This window comes from Triplophysa rosa, linkage group LG1, assembly GCF_024868665.1.
Source record: "Triplophysa rosa linkage group LG1, Trosa_1v2, whole genome shotgun sequence".
In the NCBI taxonomy this organism is placed as follows: domain Eukaryota; kingdom Metazoa; phylum Chordata; class Actinopteri; order Cypriniformes; family Nemacheilidae; genus Triplophysa; species Triplophysa rosa.
Genome location: NC_079890.1, coordinates 12,025,133 through 12,045,249, shown reverse-complemented (window position 1 = coordinate 12,045,249; position 20,117 = coordinate 12,025,133). Strand labels below are relative to the sequence as shown.

The 20,117-nt window shown below is 43.1% G+C and overlaps 1 protein-coding gene across 8 annotated transcripts in view; it reads right to left on the bottom strand.

The window, feature by feature from the left end:
- Positions 1–20,117, bottom strand: part of si:dkey-172j4.3 (diacylglycerol kinase delta) — a 79,097-nt gene that overhangs the window by 12,474 nt on the left and 46,506 nt on the right. For all 8 annotated transcript variants that reach the window (XM_057320536.1, XM_057320789.1, XM_057320706.1 and 5 more), the window contains 9 exons: positions 9,052–9,162; positions 8,865–8,945; positions 8,634–8,738; positions 4,164–4,296; positions 3,792–3,898; positions 3,591–3,716; positions 3,227–3,329; positions 2,149–2,308; positions 1,774–1,882 (listed from right to left, as the gene is read on the bottom strand). In XM_057320536.1, coding sequence (XP_057176519.1) covers positions 1,774–1,882; positions 2,149–2,308; positions 3,227–3,329; positions 3,591–3,716; positions 3,792–3,898; positions 4,164–4,296; positions 8,634–8,738; positions 8,865–8,945; positions 9,052–9,162 — 1,035 coding nt within the window. The remainder of the gene's footprint in view (positions 1–1,773; positions 1,883–2,148; positions 2,309–3,226; positions 3,330–3,590; positions 3,717–3,791; positions 3,899–4,163; positions 4,297–8,633; positions 8,739–8,864; positions 8,946–9,051; positions 9,163–20,117) is intronic.

Below are 20,117 nucleotides of genomic sequence, written 5' to 3'. Positions count from 1 at the left end.
TGCGCATGACTCGAAAAAATAACCAAGAAGGCCACAGTCCACCAATTTTCTCGTTAAAATGACTTGACACCAGTGTTCATTTCATTGATGAAAACGAGACACTAACTAAATAAAAATGAATGCATGATAACTGGGTTTTCTGAAGTCCGCAGTCAACGCAGCCATCTACCAGGACATTTTAGAGCACTTCATGCTTCCTTCTGCCGACAAGCTTTATGGAGATGCTGATTTCATTTTCCAGCAGGACTTGGCACCTGCCCACACTGCCAAAGGTACCACAAGCTGGTTCAATGACCATGGTGGTACTGTGCTTGATTGGCCAGCAAACCCACCTGACCTGAACCCCATAGAGAATCTATGGGGTATTGTCAAGAGGAAGATGAGAGACACCAGACCCAACAATGCAGATGACCTGAAGGCCGCTATCAAAGCAACCTGGACTTCCATTACACCTGAGCAGTGTCACAGGCTGATTGCCTCCATGCCACGCCACATTGATGCAGTAATTCAGGCAAAAGGAGGCCCAACCATATAATGAGTGAATAGAAATGAACATGCTTTTCAGAAGCCTGACATTTCTGTTTAAAATATCATTTTTTTTATTGATCTTATGTAATATTCTAATTTGTCGAGATTGGTGGGTTTTTGTTAAATGTGAGCCAAAATCATCACAATTAAAAGAACCAAAGACTTAAACTACTTCAGTCTGTGTGCATTGAATATATTTAATACACGAGTTTCACAATTTGAGTTGAATTACTAAAATAAATGAATTTTTCCACGACATTCTAATTTATTGAGATGCTGTATATTCTGTGTCTCCACGCGGTTTACAAAGCGTCTTATTTTCCTTCACGATCGCCAGTAAAATGCCGCAAACTTGAAGCGCGACTGCAGGTGAGTCACCCCGAAACACATTATAAAGGCAAGCTAAAACGTTTTTATATGCCTATGTTAACTTATCCGCTAACACGAGCTGCTGCATAACGTGAAATGCAACATAAAGTCAGCCAAAAGAAATCCAGCGCTGTCCTCTACTGATTATAGAAGTGATGAAGTGAGTCAAACTGTACATTCGAACCAAATATGTAACATGTTTGCATGACTAAAGAAATGTAATACAATTTATATAATATGTCTTTTTGAAAGCTATTTCTCATTCATTGCAGCTCTTTCTTCAAAGAGGCATGCCATGAGCCAATAGCCTTTGAGTGTGAGCCCTGTCACAGCGTTTCATTGGTTGAATGAACTGAATGAATACGCCCTACTTAACGTGTCATTTGAGTCAAATGGGATTGAATGAACTGGAACATGTCGTTCATGGTCTAATATTCTGTGTCCCAACAATGCAAATCTAGTTACTGAACTTTTCTGAAAAATAAAGGTATATGACCTGGTTTAATTTCATTCTAAGATGAAGTAAATGATGTCAAAACAGTTGAATATTTGTGTGGAACATTTAATTACACCAAGTAAATGATTTAAACCATTTAGATTTTAGTAGATTAAATATAATGTATATTTATTCGACTAAAATGTTTTTCATATTTCGTCGACTAAAACTAGACTAAAACTAAAATGATGCGTTGACTAAAATGTGACTAAAACTAAATTGCATTTTCGTCAAAAGACTATGACTAAAACTAAATCGAAATTTTCTGTCAAAATTAACACTGCTTGACACTTACAAGTACAGTCCTGCAAATCTAACTATGCATTGAAATATTCCATTCGGTTGTTGTAAAAAGTAATAATAATACTGGGTGTTCAGACCTGTTTGTGTAAGCCAAGTGTGTCTAGCTCAGACAGAACCCAGCCCACACTCCCATCTCCACCACAGACCAGAATACGGAAAGTCTCAAACTTCTGGAAGAGACGTAGCCTGTACACGCAAAAATATGAAAAAAACACCATATGTGTCAAATTCACTGCCAACAAAATGATATGCTTCTAAATGTCACAATATTTTTAAAAGCTGCTGTAAGCATGATAGTGCATGATGCTTTTATGTTTTGACTAAGACTATTACAGCCATCCAGTAAAAATGTTAAAAGCTAGATCTTGTTGACTTTGACATTAAATTAAAGGAATCCTGACTCTTCTAGTGCCTTACAAAGCTTTTAATTGAAAGCTCGGTGTGGACTTTACCCCAGCTGTGGACCGCCGTTCATGAGGTCGAAAACCTGCGCCGGGTTCAGAAGCTGCTTAAACCTGCGCAGGAACTTAACGCCCTGATTATCACCGCTCTTACTGTTCACCAGCACCAGCAGAGGACTCGTGCAGGACGAACTCGTGGCGTTCCAGAAGCCTGCAGGAGAGGGATGTGAGGGATGAAGGAGGAGAATGAAAGGATTGGAGAGGGAGGAGAGGGGAAAAGAATTTAGGAGGGGTGTCGTGTGTAAATGTAATGATATTTGACTACTGTCTCTTTAAGAATGTCTCTAATAGCACAGTTGGACGTGGTTATTGCATGTCTTTGGGCATGTCCTGCGCCAATAACATGTTTTGTTTGGACATGCATTACCATATAAATGCCATGAATATGATTCATTCAGAAACAGGGTATACCGTATATGAAAATTCAAGCGTATTACCATCTATTAATATGCTTTATTATAGAGGTTCATGTGAGCTTAGATTCAAAAATTTTTGTCTGCTGTTAATTGTTTAAGGAACAATGGCACACATTTGATGCCGGACTAATCCTCCAGAACATTCTGGCACGATAATTCAGAGAGAGAGAGAACATTCTATATACAGTATAGCTCTCTATTAAAATTGATAAGAAATCATTGTCTGCAGAGTAAAAATTGTAATGCGCATTATAATAATTTAGGACTTTTTAAGGTCCTTTGAAGAACCTCATATTACATTATTGAATGAATTTCTTTTTACTTTTGGGCATCTGTTGGCATCTTAATTTAACCTAATTTAAAAAGATGAAAATATAGTTTAAATAAATAAATTGAATGATTGCAGGAATATTTTTTCCACTATAAAGCGAATCACCTTAAACACGCTAATAGTGATAATTATATTTGAAGTAAATATAGCAAAATATCAGTCAAAATATTGACATTTATTCATTTAGCAGACGCTTTTATCCAAAACAACTTACAGTTGAGGAACACAACAAAACACAAAATATGTAAACAAAAGCATATGAAAACATATACGGGTGTTATGGACGCAGCAGAGCTGATGCAGTTGCCAGGGAAACCCTTACCGTCAGAGTCAATGCTGTTAAGTGCAGTGGGCGGAATTATGGAGACCTTAAACTGACCCAGAGGACAAACCTTCCCCAACTGCTCCTTGCAGCTGTTATGCACCTACACGCACAGGGAATGTATAGTGAGACATCATTACAAAGACGGTGCAATGACCATCAGTATACCAGATGGAGACACACTGGTTCCACAAGGTACACACCTGTATAAATATGATGTCATAGTTTTTTTTCCAGTAAACTGTGGGTGTTTGTGAGATGTTTCTAGTTGTCATGGTTACAGAACGAAGTGGGTGTTAATGTTGAGGTGTGTGTAGGATAGAACATATACGCAACACTGTGAGTGGGCTGGAAGGTGACGTACAATGGCTTTGCACCAGAGGCAGCGCCAGTCCTGCAGTCGACGAACGCTACCGCAATTTTTGTCGCACACCAAACACTTAGCACTGACCGGCAGGTTCCCCTCCAGCCACTGGTGTGGCATAGACACCTGTACATACACATACAAACATTTATTTAGGCACAGTAAACACCATTACATTTACAGTAAATGAGGTTCACTTACTCCCTCCTCATCTTCGATGATGTCATTTCCTATGGAGGCCAAAGTGGTCCACTTACAGTTGTTTGTGGATCGCACGGCACATCGTTTATGGGCTTTAAATTTGCACACTTTGACGTGCACGCACACACAGTGAAAAGACAACATTAAACATTATTCTATAAACATCATTAGAACGTAATAATAGGCTGACTGCAATGTTCCTATTTACAACTCATCAATTCAGCTCTAAACAAACAGTCATTGTTTGTTCTGGGTACTGAAGAAACATGCGTGAAAGGGTAAATTGCACAGAAAGGAAAAAATAAAGCATATTGTTTATAAAGGGTGAGCTAGAGAAACATTAAAAAGCACAAGACTTGTGTGTTTGTTTACCTTCACAAGAAAGGCCGTGAGAGGTGACCCCGGGCAGAGCCTCTCGACACACATTGCAGAAGGTGGGGCGAGCGTGAGAGCAGGCGTACCAGTTATGCATCCCGGAAAAATGCTCCATGTTAAACTGACTGGCCTGAAATCAGCGAAAACATTGACATTTACGCATTTGGCAGACGCTTTTATCCAAAGCGACTTACATTGCATTATCCTATACATTTGTTTCTAAGTATGTGCAATCCCCTGGGATCGAAACCACGACCTTGGCGTTGATAGCACCATGCTCTTACCACTGAGCTACAGGAAAGCTAAATTAAACAAACATAACACATCTATATCTCTGGATTATACTGTGGTTATATGTATCAGATACAGATACAGAAGCTACCCTCAAACCTTTGAAAAAGATAAAATGACTGAGAATTTTCATTTTTGGGAGAATTATTCAACGCACCGAATTGTTTAAACCAGTGTTCAACAGTTTTGGGATATCTTAGAAGAACAAAAATATCAAATATTTTTGCTGCACAGCTTTTTGTTTATTGGAGACGCTTAACTAAGACTGAAATGTACCCATGAGGAAGAACTGTATTAGCAATTATCAGCATAGGATAGTCCTGTCACGGTCCCACCGTCTTGTTTATGAAATTCTAGTCCTGTGGTGGGATCGGGGCAGAGTCCTTGGGTTTTATGTGGGAAGACCATGAGATGTTTATGTTTTTACCTCTCATGTGTTTTTCCAGTGTCTCGTCTCTGTTCCCATCCCTCTTGTTTCCTCGTTATCTTTCCCTGAGTGTTTAATGTCTCACACCTGCCCCATGTCGTTATCCCTCGTTTGTGTTTCCTATAAATACCCTCTTGTTTCTTTGTCTTGTGCTTGTGGATTGTATGTGTTTGGTGCCTGTACTGTGTGGATTATGTTTGTGCTCTCACCCGTGTTCCTAGTCCTTGCCCTGTTCGTGTTTCGTGAGTTTTGTGCTTTATGATTTAAGACGTTTGGTCGTGTCCTTTAGTTTGGTTTATTTGTCTTGTTTTCATTTTGCCCCCTCGTGGGAAGTCTCTTGTTTTAGTTATAACTCTTAGTTTTGTTTTTCCCCCATCGAGGGTGTTTTGTGTTGTGTTTTTGAATAAAGTCTTTTGTTAACCCCTTCACTGCCTGCCTGCGCTTGGGTTCTCTCTCCACACCTCATCCTTGACAGAATCCACGAGCCAGAATTGAACCCAGCAGGCAAATGGAGGCAAGGCGATCCAGGCAGGCTCATCTCCTCTGCGGTCTGCGACAGGGCTACTCCGACGTCTTGGAGTTTGCCGACCGATTCTTGAGACCGCAGGGGAGATGGTCCATGATGAGATGGAGCAGATGGCTATGTTCAACGGCGGTCTGAACGAACCGCTGTCACGGGCAGAAATGAGGATGCTGAGACCGCTGGGCTTCACGGACATGATCAGGTAAGCCATGAATCGGCCGGAGCCCAGGGTCTCAGTCCAGCCCAGTCTTTCTTCCCCACTGCCCAGTGATCCCGGAGGATCGTGCCATCCAGATCGGGTGTGGGCATCACCTCATCCTCGCTCACCCTCGGCAGCCTCCCCTCCACCAGTCGCTTCGAGGAGGCGGGGGAGGCGAGGTCCTGGGTGATCCTACCTCGAGGCAGTCCCCCGGAGCCAGCTGCGCCCTTCAACCTCCTTCCTCACCGACCACCAGCCGGGTGGTTCGGCTGAAGAAGAAGAGGCAAGCGGGAGGGGCTCCAGTCCGGTGCAGCCGGCAGTCCAGTCCGGTGACCAGCCGGCATCCAGTCCGGTGTCCAGTCCGGCTCCAGTCCGCGTGTCCAGTCCAGTGTCCAGTCTTGTGTCTAGTCCCTGTGTCCAAGTCTTGTGTCTAGTCCCTGTGTCCAGTCTTGTGTCTAGTCCCTGTGTCCAGTCTTGTGTCAGTCCCGTGTCCAGTCTTGTCTAGTCGTGTCAGTCTTGTGTCTAGTCCCGTGTCCAGTCTTGTGTCCAGTCTTGTGTCCAGTCTTGTGTCCAGGCCTGTGTCCAGTCTTGTGTCCAGTCTTGTGTCTAGTCTTGTTGGTCAGTCGGGTCTAGTCTGTGTCTGTGTCAGTCTTGTGTCCAGTCCTGTGTCAGTCTTGTGTCTAGTCTGTGTCTAGTCTCAGTCTGTGTGCTCTAGTCCTTGTCGTCCAGTCTTGTGTCCAGTCCTGTGTCCAGGTCTGCTGTCCAGTCCGGTGCAGTCTCCAGCCGTGCTGTCCAGTCTCTGTCGTCGGGCAGTCTTGTGTCCAGCGCCTGTGTCGTCAGTCATGTGTCCGGCCAGCACCTCGTCAGCCTGGCCAGTCCGGGCCAGTCCGGGATCCAGCCGGCGTCCAGTCCGGGTGCACCGAGCGTCCAGTGTCCAGTCCGGTGCAGCGGCGTCCGTCTTGTGCCAGTCTTGGTCCAGTCAGTGTCCAGTCTTGTTCCAGTCCGGTGATCCAGCCGGCGTCCAGTCCGGTGATCCAGCCGGCGTCCAGTCCGGTGATCCAGCCGGCGTCCAGTCCGGTGATCCAGCCGGCGTCTCAGCCGGTGATCCAGCCGGCGTCGTCCAGCCGGGGATCCAGCCGGCAGTCAAGCCCTGTCCAGCCGGCCTTCCAGCCGGCGTCAAGCCCTGTCCAGCCGGCCTTCCAGCCGGCGTCAAGCCCTGTCCAGCCGGCCTTCCAGCCGGCGTCAAGCCCTGTCCAGCCGGCCTTCCAGCCGGCGTCAAGCCCTGTCCAGCCGGCCTTCCAGCCGGCGTCAAGCCTGTCCAGCCGCTTCCAGCCCATGGCCGTCGAGGCCACCTGAGTCAGCCTGGCCTATTCCGAAGCCTCGGGGGCGCTACGGGAGCGCCTGTGCAAGGGTCTCGCTGGCTTTCAGCCTTTCCACCCCGCAACTTTGGCGGTCATTTGAGGCCCTGTCCAGCCGGGCCTATTCCAAATGCCGGCGTCCTCCGCGCCACTGTCCAGCCGGGCCTCTTACCAGCCGCTCACCGGCCCACTCCTGGTGCGGGTCCCTGGGAAAGACTCCCATGGGAAGTCACAAGACTGTGTCCACCGCCAGGCGTCCTCCTAGCTGCTCCTAGGACTCAGCAGCTGTCTGCGAGTGCAGCGGGTACTGCGGAATCGTATTTCCCCTCACTCGCCCTCCTCGATGTGTCTTTGCCCTGCCTATGTCCCTTGTTTTGAATACTCCCAGCCCCTTTTGACTGCCCCCTTTGAACCCTTGTTTTGCACCACCCCCCCTCCCTTGTTTGTTATTTTTATTATCTCATCCCAATCCTGTGGTCTTGTTGTCCTGTCTGCCCCTTGTTATGTTCATCATGTTTGTCTGGTTTTTGTCTTTGGTCCAGTCTGTCATGTCTTGTCAGTCACCCCTTGGTGAACGACCTGGAGGTGTTCATTAAGGGGGGGGGGCTCTGTCACGGTCCCACCGTCTTGTTTATGAAATTCTAGTCCTGTGGTGGGATCGGGGCAGAGTCCTTGGGTTTTATGTGGGAAGACCATGAGATGTTTATGTTTTTACCTCTCATGTGTTTTTCCAGTGTCTCGTCTCTGTTCCCATCCCTCTTGTTTCCTCGTTATCTTTCCCTGAGTGTTTAATGTCTCACACCTGCCCCATGTCGTTATCCCTCGTTTGTGTTTCCTATAAATACCCTCTTGTTTCTTTGTCTTGTGCTCGTGCATTGTATGTGTTTGGTGCCTGTACTGTGTGGATTATGTTTGTGCTCTCACCCGTGTTCCTAGTCCTTGCCCTGTTCGTGTTTCGTGAGTTTTGTGCTTTATGATTTAAGACGTTTGGTCGTGTCCTTTAGTTTGGTTTATTTGTCTTGTTTTCATTTTGCCCCCTCGTGGGAAGTCTCTTGTTTTAGTTATAACTCTTAGTTTTGTTTTTCCCCCATCGAGGGTGTTTTGTGTTGTGTTTTTGAATAAAGTCTTTTGTTAACCCCTTCACTGCCTGCCTGCGCTTGGGTTCTCTCTCCACACCTCATCCTTGACAAGTCCAGCCAAAAATGAAAATTCTGTCATGAATTACTCAACCTCAAGTTGAAACCTGTGTAAATTTCTTTGCTTGGTTGAAGACAAAGAAAGGTATTTGGAAGAATATTTGCAACTTAGATTTCTGGGACTACCGTAGTAAAAAAGAATATTGCACATTTTTTGTTCTGTTGAACACAAATTGAGATATTTTGAAGAATTTAGGAAAACAAAAAGTTTCTGGGGCACCTTTGACTACTACCATTTTAATTGTTTTACTATGGTAGTCAGTGGTCCCTCAGAAATTTCATTTGCTTACATTTTCTAAATATCTTTCTTTGTATTTGACAAAACAAAGAAATGTATACAGGTTTGGAACAACTTGATGTTGAGTAATTCATGACAGAAATGTCATTTTTGGGTTAACTATCCCTTTAATGCACATATTTGAACTCTTAAGTAAAGGGTGGATAGGGTCAGCGGTCAGGGTTTAAAAACTGACCTCGTAAGTCTCCCATTTCTGCACAGACTTCAGAGAACTGATCCAGTCTTCCATCTCCTTCCTGCTCTCTGCACACAACATCAACTTACGGAATGGAGTGATAACCTGAAAGAGAAACAAAGTTAAAAACGGCCATAATGAATGAATGACTGGAAACCTGGTGAGATTGGTGAGATTTTTCAAAATGCTCACTAGATTTTGGGACAGCTAGACGGTGGGGGATTTGCTTACTGTGAAACTGTTATTGATGTTCTTGGTGCTGGTCTCGGCCACACTGGCATCTGAGAGGTCGACCTCATCAAATATGAGAGACTGTAACAAAACAGCAACATGTTTCTGAGAGACCCACCAAAAGCAATCAACCTCAATCTATTGGGGTCAATTTACCCTAAAAGGAGGCAGTGCCCCCTATTGTTACCTTTGCATCTTTGGCATAGTAAAGAGTCCTGCCTCGCAGTTTGAAATATCTCCTCTTCCATCTCTGAAAAGAACTGGTCTGTTTCAATAGAAGTCCCTCCTTCACACTCTTCTACATAAAAAAGAGAGAATGAGAGAGAAAAGGTTAAACTAGCACACAAGCCAGCTAATGAAATACAACATCTGTTTATATAAATGTGTGTTCATGTGTGTGTGGACATTTTTCATAATGAAACATTTTCATGCCATGGTGGAACGTGCTATTTTTAGAAACTGCTTCACAGTCCTTACTGGTGTTTATGAACTTGCTTTCTTTGCAGGTGCATGAAATTCAAATCTCGTGCTTGTTATACTAAAGCACAATAAACAACGAGTAGAAACTCTTGAGGTGCCTTGCTTTAAAAAAGCAGTCCAAACAAATTTACTTTTCATTATTGTTTCAAACCAATATGACCTGCTACGATGGAACATAAAAGGTAGACTTTTACTGACTGACAGCCTCAGTCACCATTCACTTTCATTGTTGGGCAATTCCAGCATTATGGATGTGACATTTTCAGTCAAAACTTGAAATATAAATTCTCAGAGAATGTATTTATAATCAATATACTGAATCATCTGCAAATATTTCAATAAACCCCTGATGAGACCAGACATCAGAAAAATATCAGTCTATGCACAGGTTTTATATTTTAAAAGAGAGAAAAATTCATGTGTTATGGATGTGCAATAAAGGATACAAGTTTTTGAGACAACATAGTTCGCAGGAATTCTGTGAATTAAAATGAGCAAAACTAGAAGCAATAATACCCAACAAGGTTCGTTCTTTATAGAACATAAAATAGGTATTAATTTTCCATTTTCATGTCTCCATTTATGAAGAATATGGACGGTTATGGATGTGACAATTCACTTAACGGACTATAGAAATTATGCTTTAAAAACACAAAAAAGCTTTAAAAACTTTAAGCGAGACTTTACGTGGATATTTAAACCACCATTATTGCATTTGCATGGAATAACCCTCTTTCTTTTCCATATAATAAAACATGATTTGTATTGAATTGAATTTGGGACTATAGTAAGTCTGTCAGTCCCTGAACTGTACATAACTTAAAAAGTTTAACGATTTAAAGGTTCTAAACGTTAAGAATGTTTATTACATGGCTCATTTGAATGCTTGATTCTGATTGGCCAGTCGCGACATTCCAAGGGTTGCTCAAAACTAATAACACCCTGTAACCCGGATGCTGCAAATCATTTTGAGAGGTGCAGTTTTTTACAAAAACTGTTCATTTTGAATATTACACAAAAATGAATTATAAATATGTCTTTTAATAACATATATGACATTATATTTACAAATGATTAAACCAATTTGCCTGTTCGTGCCGTTTGAACGTCGTTTCTTACTTTAAAACCGAAACTAAACGGCTTTTCCTTGCGGAAGGTCTGCGAAATAAGCCCCTTCAGTGTGATACAAGATCCTCCTCTTCACGTTGGGTCCTGATCACACTGTCGGGTGTCACGACTGGCGTGGCGAGAACCCAAACGCAGGCAGGCAAAGACGTGGTAAACAAGACACTTTATTTGCAAGACAAAAAGGAAAAAGCAAAACACCCACGATGGGGAAAACTGAACTAAGAATATTTATAAGACAGGCAAACAAAAACTTCCCTCAAGGGCGCAAAAACGAGAACAAAGAAAAATCAAATTAACAAGACAAGAAACTACCTGAGAAACAAAGACAGATGACGTGGGACGAACTGGATACATAGACACGACGTAGTATACGACACGCAATACAGAACACCATGAACAATCCAACAGCACAAGACAAAGAAACATGAGGGTATAAATAGAGAAGACAAACGAGGGATAACGAGCATGGGCAGGTGTAGAACATAAGACACAAGAGGGAGACAATACAGGAAACGAGAGGGGCGGGGCCAATGACAAGACCTGAGAAAACACATGAGATGTCAAAAAACAAACATCTCATGGTCTTCTCACATAAAACCTAAGGCTTTGTCATGGCTCTGCTACAGGACCAAGAAAAACATGACTAAGGAAGCAGAGCCATGACAGAAGCCCCCCCTTTAATGAGCACCTCCAGGTGCTCACCAAGGGGTAGACGGACAAGACAAGGAAGACTGAGACAAAGACAAGACCAGACAAAACATGGAGAACAGAATAAGAGGCAGACAAGACAAAATAACAAAGGGACTAGGGTGAGACAATAAAAACAACAAACATGGGAGGGGGGGAGGGGCCAAACCAGAGCCCATAGGGGGCAGTCCATGGAGGTGGGGAGAAGTCCCAGTCCCCGGCTGCACCTGAGGGTGCGTAGTCCAAGGGGACGTAGGAGGAGTCCTGGGGGGAACAGTCCTTGACCCTGGGGGTCTCCCCGGGGCCGGCTGGCTGGGCAGGGCTTGACGCCGGCTGGAACGGCAGCGGCTGGACAGGGCTTGACGCCGGCTGGAAGGCCGGCTGGAACAGGGCTGAGCCGGCTGGATCAGCCGGCTGGGGATGACGCCGGCTGGACCAGGCCGGCTTGGGTTGACGCCGGCTGCACCGGACTGGAGCCGGCTGACCACCGGACTGGACGCCGGCTGGACCACCGGACTGACTCCGGCTGTCACCGGACTGGTACTCCGGCTGGACCACCGGACTGGACTGCCGGCTGGACCACCGGACTAGGACGCCGGCTGCCCGGACTACACGCACACGACTGGAGCCGGCTGCACCGGACGGATCGCCAGCTGGATCACCGGACCGAACGCCGGCTGGATCACCGGACTGGACGCCGGCTGGATCACCAGCCTGGACACATGACTGGAAAGACACAAGGACTAGGACACAGGACTGGACACCGGACTGGACGCCGGCTCGCACCGGACTGGACACTGGACAGACATCTGGCAGCACCACCGGACTGGACGCCGGCTGGCACCACCGGACTGGACGCCGGCCGCACCACCGGACTGGACGCCGGCTGTCACCGGACTGGCACGGCTGGACAGCACGGCTAGCACCACCGGACTGGACGCCGGCTGTACCGGACTGGACGCTGGCTGCGACGGACTGGCGTGTCCCCCTCCTCGCTTCTTCTTCCTCGACCGGCCCACAACAACGTGTGGCCGGTTGTTGCAGGAAGCGGTGGGGGACACGACTAGCTCCTGTTGGAGGAGTCGGACGGGGAGTCCCACGACTCCCTCCGTCCACGCCTACCACGGAGGCTAGCTGGTGGTGGAGTTACTGCGGGGGGTGAGGCGGATGGAGGTGCCGAGTTCCCCAGGGTAAGGGGGCCAGGACGCGATCCTCCGGGACAGTAGCCAAGGGAGTGGATACCCAGTCTGGCACTAAAGGCCAGGGATCATCCCGGTTGACCACGTACTGATCATGTCACCCAACCACGGGGAGCTCAACATCTCCACCTCGGCCCAGCTTGAGAGGCTCGGTGAGGCAGCTGTTAAAAATAACCTTGAGCTCTGCCTCACCGAACTCAGTCTCCCCCGCAGCAGCCACAAACTCCCGAGCGAAATCTCTGATCCCGCGATCCCCCTGCTGAAGCCCAAACAACAAACAAGTCTGGCGGGCTCGCAGGGAACCGTTCATGCCTGCTGGGTTCGTTTCTGCTGTTAGTTTTGTCACGACTGGCGTGGCGAGAACCCAAACGCAGGCAGGCAAAGACGTGGTAAGCAAGACACTTTATTTGCAAGACAAAAAGGATAAAGCAAAACACCCACGATGGGGAAAACTGAACTAAGAATATTTATAAGACAGGCAAACAAAAACTTCCCTAAAGGGAGCAAAAACGAGAACAAAGAAAAATCAAATTAACAAGACAAGAAACTACCTGAGAAACAAAGACAGATGACGTGGGACGAACTGGATACATAGACACGACGTAGTATACGACACGCAATACAGAACACCATGAACAATCCAACAGCACAAGACAAAGAAACATGAGGGTATAAATAGAGAAGACAAACGAGGGATAACGAGCATGGGCAGGTGTAGAACATAAGACACAAGAGGGAGACAATACAGGAAACGAGAGGGGCGGGGCCAATGACAAGACCTGAGAAAACACATGAGATGTCAAAAAACAAACATCTCATGGTCTTCTCACATAAAACCTAAGGCTTTGTCATGGCTCTGCTACAGGACCAAGAAAAACATGACTAAGGAAGCAGAGCCATGACAGTCGGGGGGTTTATTTCTGCGATAACAACCGGCTGCCTGTACATTATCCCTTACTTAAAACAACAAGAAGGGGAGTAAATTATTACATTTATTCTGAGCTATACCTTTATCAATTCTGCAGTGCAGTAACAATAGTTTATCACTTCAGTACAAGTGCTACAGTTATATTTCAACACTGTCATTGACCGCAGGGGAAAAGACTTACGAGGGCTTATGTAAGTTTATTGGTGCATTAAAATACTGTCGAATGTGCTGTTCGAGTCTCTTTCTGATCACATTTTATCTGAAGCAGGAAACAGATTTACTGTAACAAACATAATTAAAAATCAGTTTGTACTCATAATCTTTTCTTTTCATTTGTTTCCTCCTACGTCCTTTCCTCTAAACTGGCTTTGTTTATAAGAAAACAGGAATTAGGGTAAAGCAAGGTTAGGGAACAGTAAAACCTGCTCTGCGTTGCCTAGCAACAATTCTGGCCACATTCCATAAAGTTCACTGTGAACCTCTCAAACACAGTCATGTCATCAACTCATCTCCAACTTTTGTCATAAACCTTGATGCTCCAATCTGGATTCAGCCTTCCGATAAAGGACTTTAAACAAGTCATCAAATCCACTACACTCTGAAACTAGCTGTACCTCGTGTCGGATATGCAGTGCAATCGAATTACAACCAATGTCTGTCCATGTCTAAACGTGCTGAAACATATTCTGTCTGCTGTGCTGAAGTGAGAAGTGTTTCAATCAGTCAGAAGTGAGAGGAAACGATAGCGTTAGCGTCTGTCATGCTGCATGGCTGTTCCTAATCATTAAGGGAATCAGAGTCGTCACCTCGCCTGGCGATCTGCCAAGAGTTATGACGTACATAAGTAGGTAAGCAATCAAAAGAAACGGAGGAGAAGAGATGTGAGGAAATGGAGAAAGTGTGTGTGAAAGAGAGATCTATACACAGTGAGTCACCTGTTACATTCTGAATGTCCCCTTCAACAGCTGTCTCATTTCCTTCACCCTAAAGAGTCTCTCAGCAGAGCTGAAAAATGTCTGTGAATATAGTAACTTAAAGGGATAGTTCACCCAAAAATGAAAATTCTGTCATCATTTACTCACCTTCGAGTTGTCCCATATCTGTATAAATGTCTTTGTTCTGATGAACACAGAGAAAGATATTTGGAAGAATGCTTATAACCAAACAGATCTTGCCCCTCATTGACTACCATAGTAGGAAAAATACAATAGTAGTCAAAAGTGCCCCAGAACTGTTTGCTGTCTTACATACTTCAAAATGTCTTCTTTTCTGTTCAAATATGACTGTAATGATCTTACAAAAATGTAATAGAAAATATTGTAAGACATACTAAATATATTATTCTTCATTCAGTTCTATGCAACAGAATCAAACCTTTTTTCCAATTATCCAAATAATAATTACCCTAAAAATAATAAGTGCACAACTTCACACGCTTATATTTTTAAACAGAAACGACAAGTCACCTAAAACATACTTATTAATTATTCACAGTATTTACTGTATCTTATTAGCACAAATTTTAGATTTGTCTTTTTTTAATAAATTTCTCTGAGGGACTGTTATGGTTTCGGTAGACGAAGGAGACGAAGGTAATCCACAGTGAGAATAAATTTAATGAAAGAACTCGATACAAATAAACAGAACTCCAAGAAGGCATTTACCACACAGTAGACAAGACAAAGAACAAATGAAAAAGGCAGTGGCTAAATAGTGTAGGCTACAAGTGATGACGATAACAACTAACAGGCGCGAGTTAAACAAAGGAGGTACAGGTAAGGGATCGTGGCAAAATTAAGTCCAATGGCAAAAACCGGAGAAAACTAAATAGGGAAACAGACGTAAATGTGACAGGGACCCCCTTAAGTGTATTTTTTACTTCTTATAGGGGGTCCCTAATGCCATATGGGGGGTCCCCTAATTTAGGGGTTCTCAGCCTTTTTGACTCCAAGGCTCTCTATTGTATTCAACAATATTCACAGGCCCCCCTCCCTCTCACAAAAACTAAAAATTGCTACCCAGTAAAATATTTTAGAGCTTGACATTAATAAAAAAATCATTTATTTAAACATACTTTTGGTTTAGGAATACATTAATGCATAAAATATAATCAACTCAACACAAACAATATATAAAGAGATCCCTTTAAATCCCTCTAAATCCGTCAGGCAACTTTTTGTTTGAATGATCATTTGCGTCATGCTCCTACATTTACTTTAGTAATTCCAGAATTATTTGAGTAACTGATACTATGTGTGGAGAGCATTCACTCAACATCGTAATCTCATTTTTGACGGATGTGGCTTTTAGAGGGTTTTGCATCTGAACTCTTCATATGTAAACGAAAAGATGATACATACATGTACTGTATGTGAATACTGAGGTGTGAGTGTCTAACGCCTCCTTCAGACTACACAAATTCAGCCCAATTTTGACATGATTTGTGTGTCGTAGCATGTCGTGGTGATTCATAAACGGTGTGTCGGGATGCAAGATTCAATTGTTTCGCACCCAATAGTCTGTCATAGTATACCACAACCGATACTGTGTACTGAAAGAAAGAGTATCATAATTTTTTTTCATTTTTCATTTCATTTTTATCATTTTTTTCTTGTCAGTTAGGATGGGGTTCTGTCACAGCCAATACAGGCCCGTTGCCAGGGGAGGTTCGGGTGGTTCGAACAACCCACCCCTCACTGTTAAAGGTCCAGAATTTAAGTCAGTTTTTTTGTGAATTTTTGTAATGAAAATGTGTCCTTTTAAATAACTGCCAATAATTAGGATCATGGGCGTCGGAAGCACAAAAAATATTTGTGCAAAAACGAATCCACCTTTTGCCAAACTAACTTCTACATTTTCACATCACATATCATATCGTACAGGCATTTATTTTTCAACAACCTACGGGAACATTTTTGTTATTTTATTTTTATCCGACTTCAAGGATTGCTCTATCGACAGATAGAACAGACACTGGTTTGAGACCCGCACGGAACAATTAGTTATTTTGGTAAACCACTAGCTATCAAGCCCCGTTTATAACCACATAATAAGTTTATCACTTGTTAACTTTATTATTCATTATATTTATTGAAGTTGAATGATTTATAGGATTTATTGGTAATAGGCCTATTAGGTATAATTATTGACACCCCACCACAGACCTCACTAACTTTCAAACCCTGGCTACAGCCATGAAAGGGCTAACCTTGGGTAATACTGGAGTCATGAGGATTCATGTGTTAAAACCGCCCAGGTTAACTACATGTTAGTGCATGTTTGTTAGTTAATGTATTAATTAACACCTCAAAGTAAAACTTACCAAATGGGATGCAAGTGGGAGAAGCCGGTCATCATGATCGCAAATGACAAAACTGTTCATGTTCCGCAAGGTAAGATTCAATTCATTTACATTTAACCAGTTTAATATGGAGATGCACTGACATGTAGACCTTCGTTCATGTGTTTTTGATCTGCAATGAACATGACGTGAGAACAGTTAGCTATTCAGGTTTGTATGTTCGCATGGACTCGCTAACTTTACCGTTTTTAGCCATTGATACCTTGCTGCAGCACATGATGACATTAATGTGTTGATACTCGGCTGCCATTGGCTCATCTGCGTTTGAGGGGAGGGGTCAATTATGTGATGAAGGAAAGGTCTGTGGATCTATGGCAACCAATACTTCTGCTTTTATGACGTTCCCTCAAGCAAATAGCACCACAGAGTGATAAAAGATAAATGCTGGTAAACGATAGCGGATACGCAACCCCGTGAGCATTAAACTTGAAACCATTCTTTCTGACGATGTGACAGCCAGTACAAAACACACAACATTGGTACAAAACACACAGCATCGGTAAAAACTGCGTATTTATGCTCTTGTTTGTGAAAGACACTTGCTAATTCTGCATGTCTCAATGATATCGTGCACATTGTTGAAGAGACAGACATTATACCCAGACATCACTACCTGCATCTCTTCAAAGCAGAGCAGCTTCAACATTCATAAAATATGAAGATTCTCACACTTCACTTTCATCATTCACACACACACACGCACGCACACACACACACACACACACAAGGTAAGGCGTCCAGACAATGTTGCATCACACCTACACATTTACTCACACGTTGCTTTGTTTTACTATATTGTTGAGGACCTCCTATAGATTTCAACTGTTTTAGTCAGGCTAATAATATTAATGTCCTTCTTAGGGACACCTAAAATGTGCTCAGAAGTATAGCCAAACCTACACATACCCCCCCCCCTCTCCCCACACACACAGGGATGTCAGAATGGTGACTCAGAGCTCTAAGGACAGACATTCTCTCACAATGATTGCTATTTTTGTTTAATCTCTACCCCAGTTCCTACCTAATATTTCATTCTCCTTCGCTTTATTTCCTCACCCTCAGCTTCTATATTCTCCTTATTCTTTTCCTCCTTAATGCGTCATTGCAGTTCCCCCTGTCATTTCTTTTTTCCTTATGACGTCATTGTCTGTTTCATCCTCCTCCTCTTATTTTGTCCCCTCATTCCTCTGAAGGACACAAAATCTGCAGTGCACCCCATAGCCCTGGAACTCCATATCCCATGATTCTTTTCAGCAAGATGGAATATGCTAACGTCCATCTCAATGGCAGTCGCTCAGCCTACTCATGGGTCTTTAAAAGTACATCATTTAAAAATCTGCCATTTTCCCTTGGAGTTTTTTAACCAGTGAGCCGTGAATGTCACGTCATTCTGGATCCACAAAATAAGGTCACGCCAATGCTGTTTGACTGATGGCACTACAAGAATGTCCTCAGTCTTTTAGAGTGATATTCAGCAGTTACATCAAAGGCTGCAGACAAAGAAAACTCATTTTCAAACGTTCAAAAATAATATTCTAATTGCACAAAAATATTATTGAGAGATTTAATTTATCCTTTTTAACTATTGATATTAATATACTGTCTCCTGACCCCCGAGTTATTGTTAATGTGGATGTGAGTGGCTGGTTTAGTCAAAGCAGCACAGCCATTAGGACAATCATGTGTCATTACACAGATAATGAGACTAAATAACTCATCTCCAACCCAGTTCAGCAACTGCACGATTTATGTTAGAAGGAGAGGGATGTACAGCGATTACGCCACCAAACACGTAAAGAAAGCATGAGACAAAATGAAAAGAAAAGTATAGCAGGGTCCTTAAACAAAGGATCCTAAAGCAATAAAGCCAATAGAAACCAATCATTATGCTTCAGCCACTCTGGTGGGATATTTTACCACATGTACTGTACATCATAGACATACATGATGAAATGCAGCTAATCCGAAATTTTCAATTGCATATTTTACAAGGCACAATGTGAATTGTACAAAAATATAAATCCCCAAACCCCATCCCTAAACCTAATGTCACTGACATGAAAGCAAAACATACAAATTAGATGTTAGAAATGCATTAGCCACCTTATACAAAAATTACAAATTCCTGAGATTGTGTTGTCTGTTCCTCACACAAAGTGAGACTTTAGCATAAGATTCATTCTGACTATTACAATATATCTATGTTTTTTGCTTTACAAGCTTAATGTCTGCTTTCATGACAAGATCAATGTAAACATTTCCAACATGTCTCCTATTATATTTCATAATATAAGAGTTATGCAGGATTAATCTTTTAATCTAAACGAACAGAATATTTAGTTTTGTTCAAAAATGACTATACGTCCTATCAATCACGCACAGATGTGTTAGATATAATAAGTCTCACAGCATATAAAACATCTAAAACCATGTCGTATGACCAGACTGATAATAAACCAGCAGAAGCGGTCATATCACCACACAATCGCGCTGATTAGATTACTTAATAAAAGCAGAAACCAATCACCCAAAACATACAATAAACTGACAGCCTAATTTCAACCAATCACTCTTATCTTTTAGTTGCCATGTGAACACCAATGAGCTGTCTGCAAACACAGCTGTCATTCAAACAGTGTTCCAAAGGTGTGACCAAAAGAGAGTGAATAATAACATGCCTGTAATAACCTTTCTTGCATATAAATGTTCTTCAAAAAACAATAAATATGTTCAACTACTTTCCCTTAAAGGGGATGTGCAACGGTGTTTCATGCATTCTGACTTCTTTACAATGTTAAACGTGCTGTCTTCTCATGAGTAAAATGGTCAACTTGTCAAAAAACGATTTGGGCGTATTATGTAGCCCTCCCCCCGGCACACGCCGTATGCTTTCGGAAATAATCGTACAGCTGTATCTATCTTTTATAAATGTGATCAAACTAAATACTCTTCAAAGATACGAAGTATGCAATACTACTCTATAGGTACTCAAGATTAATATGAGATTGGCAGAAACCGCGAGTGTAAGAGTTTAATCTTCAACAGCAAATGTCGAACTTCTCATTTACATAACGTTACAGAATGCTTCTTTCTGTGAAAGCCATGGAACAAGGCATGTAAACAGTCAATAGGGCGTCCTTGGAGTTGCGAAGGCTGAGAGCCGCTGTTCAAGAGCTGTTAATAAGAGATGTTTGATTCCAGACTCTGTATGTGGCATGTATACAGTATGTGTCCAATGAGACCGTCTGGGTAAGAAGGCACAGTCTGGTTAAAGTTGAGTTAGAGCCAGACCAATTACCCAAAGCGCCCACAGAGACGATGAGTCCCTTTCACAGCTAGTAATTAACCTAATGAACTGATTACAGCCCCAGCAGTACATATCTATGTGAGTGTTTGTGGATGTGTGTGCATGTGCCATATAATTAAAGACTAAACTTGCCAAAGGCGAGAATTTAGTACCTCTGAGGTGT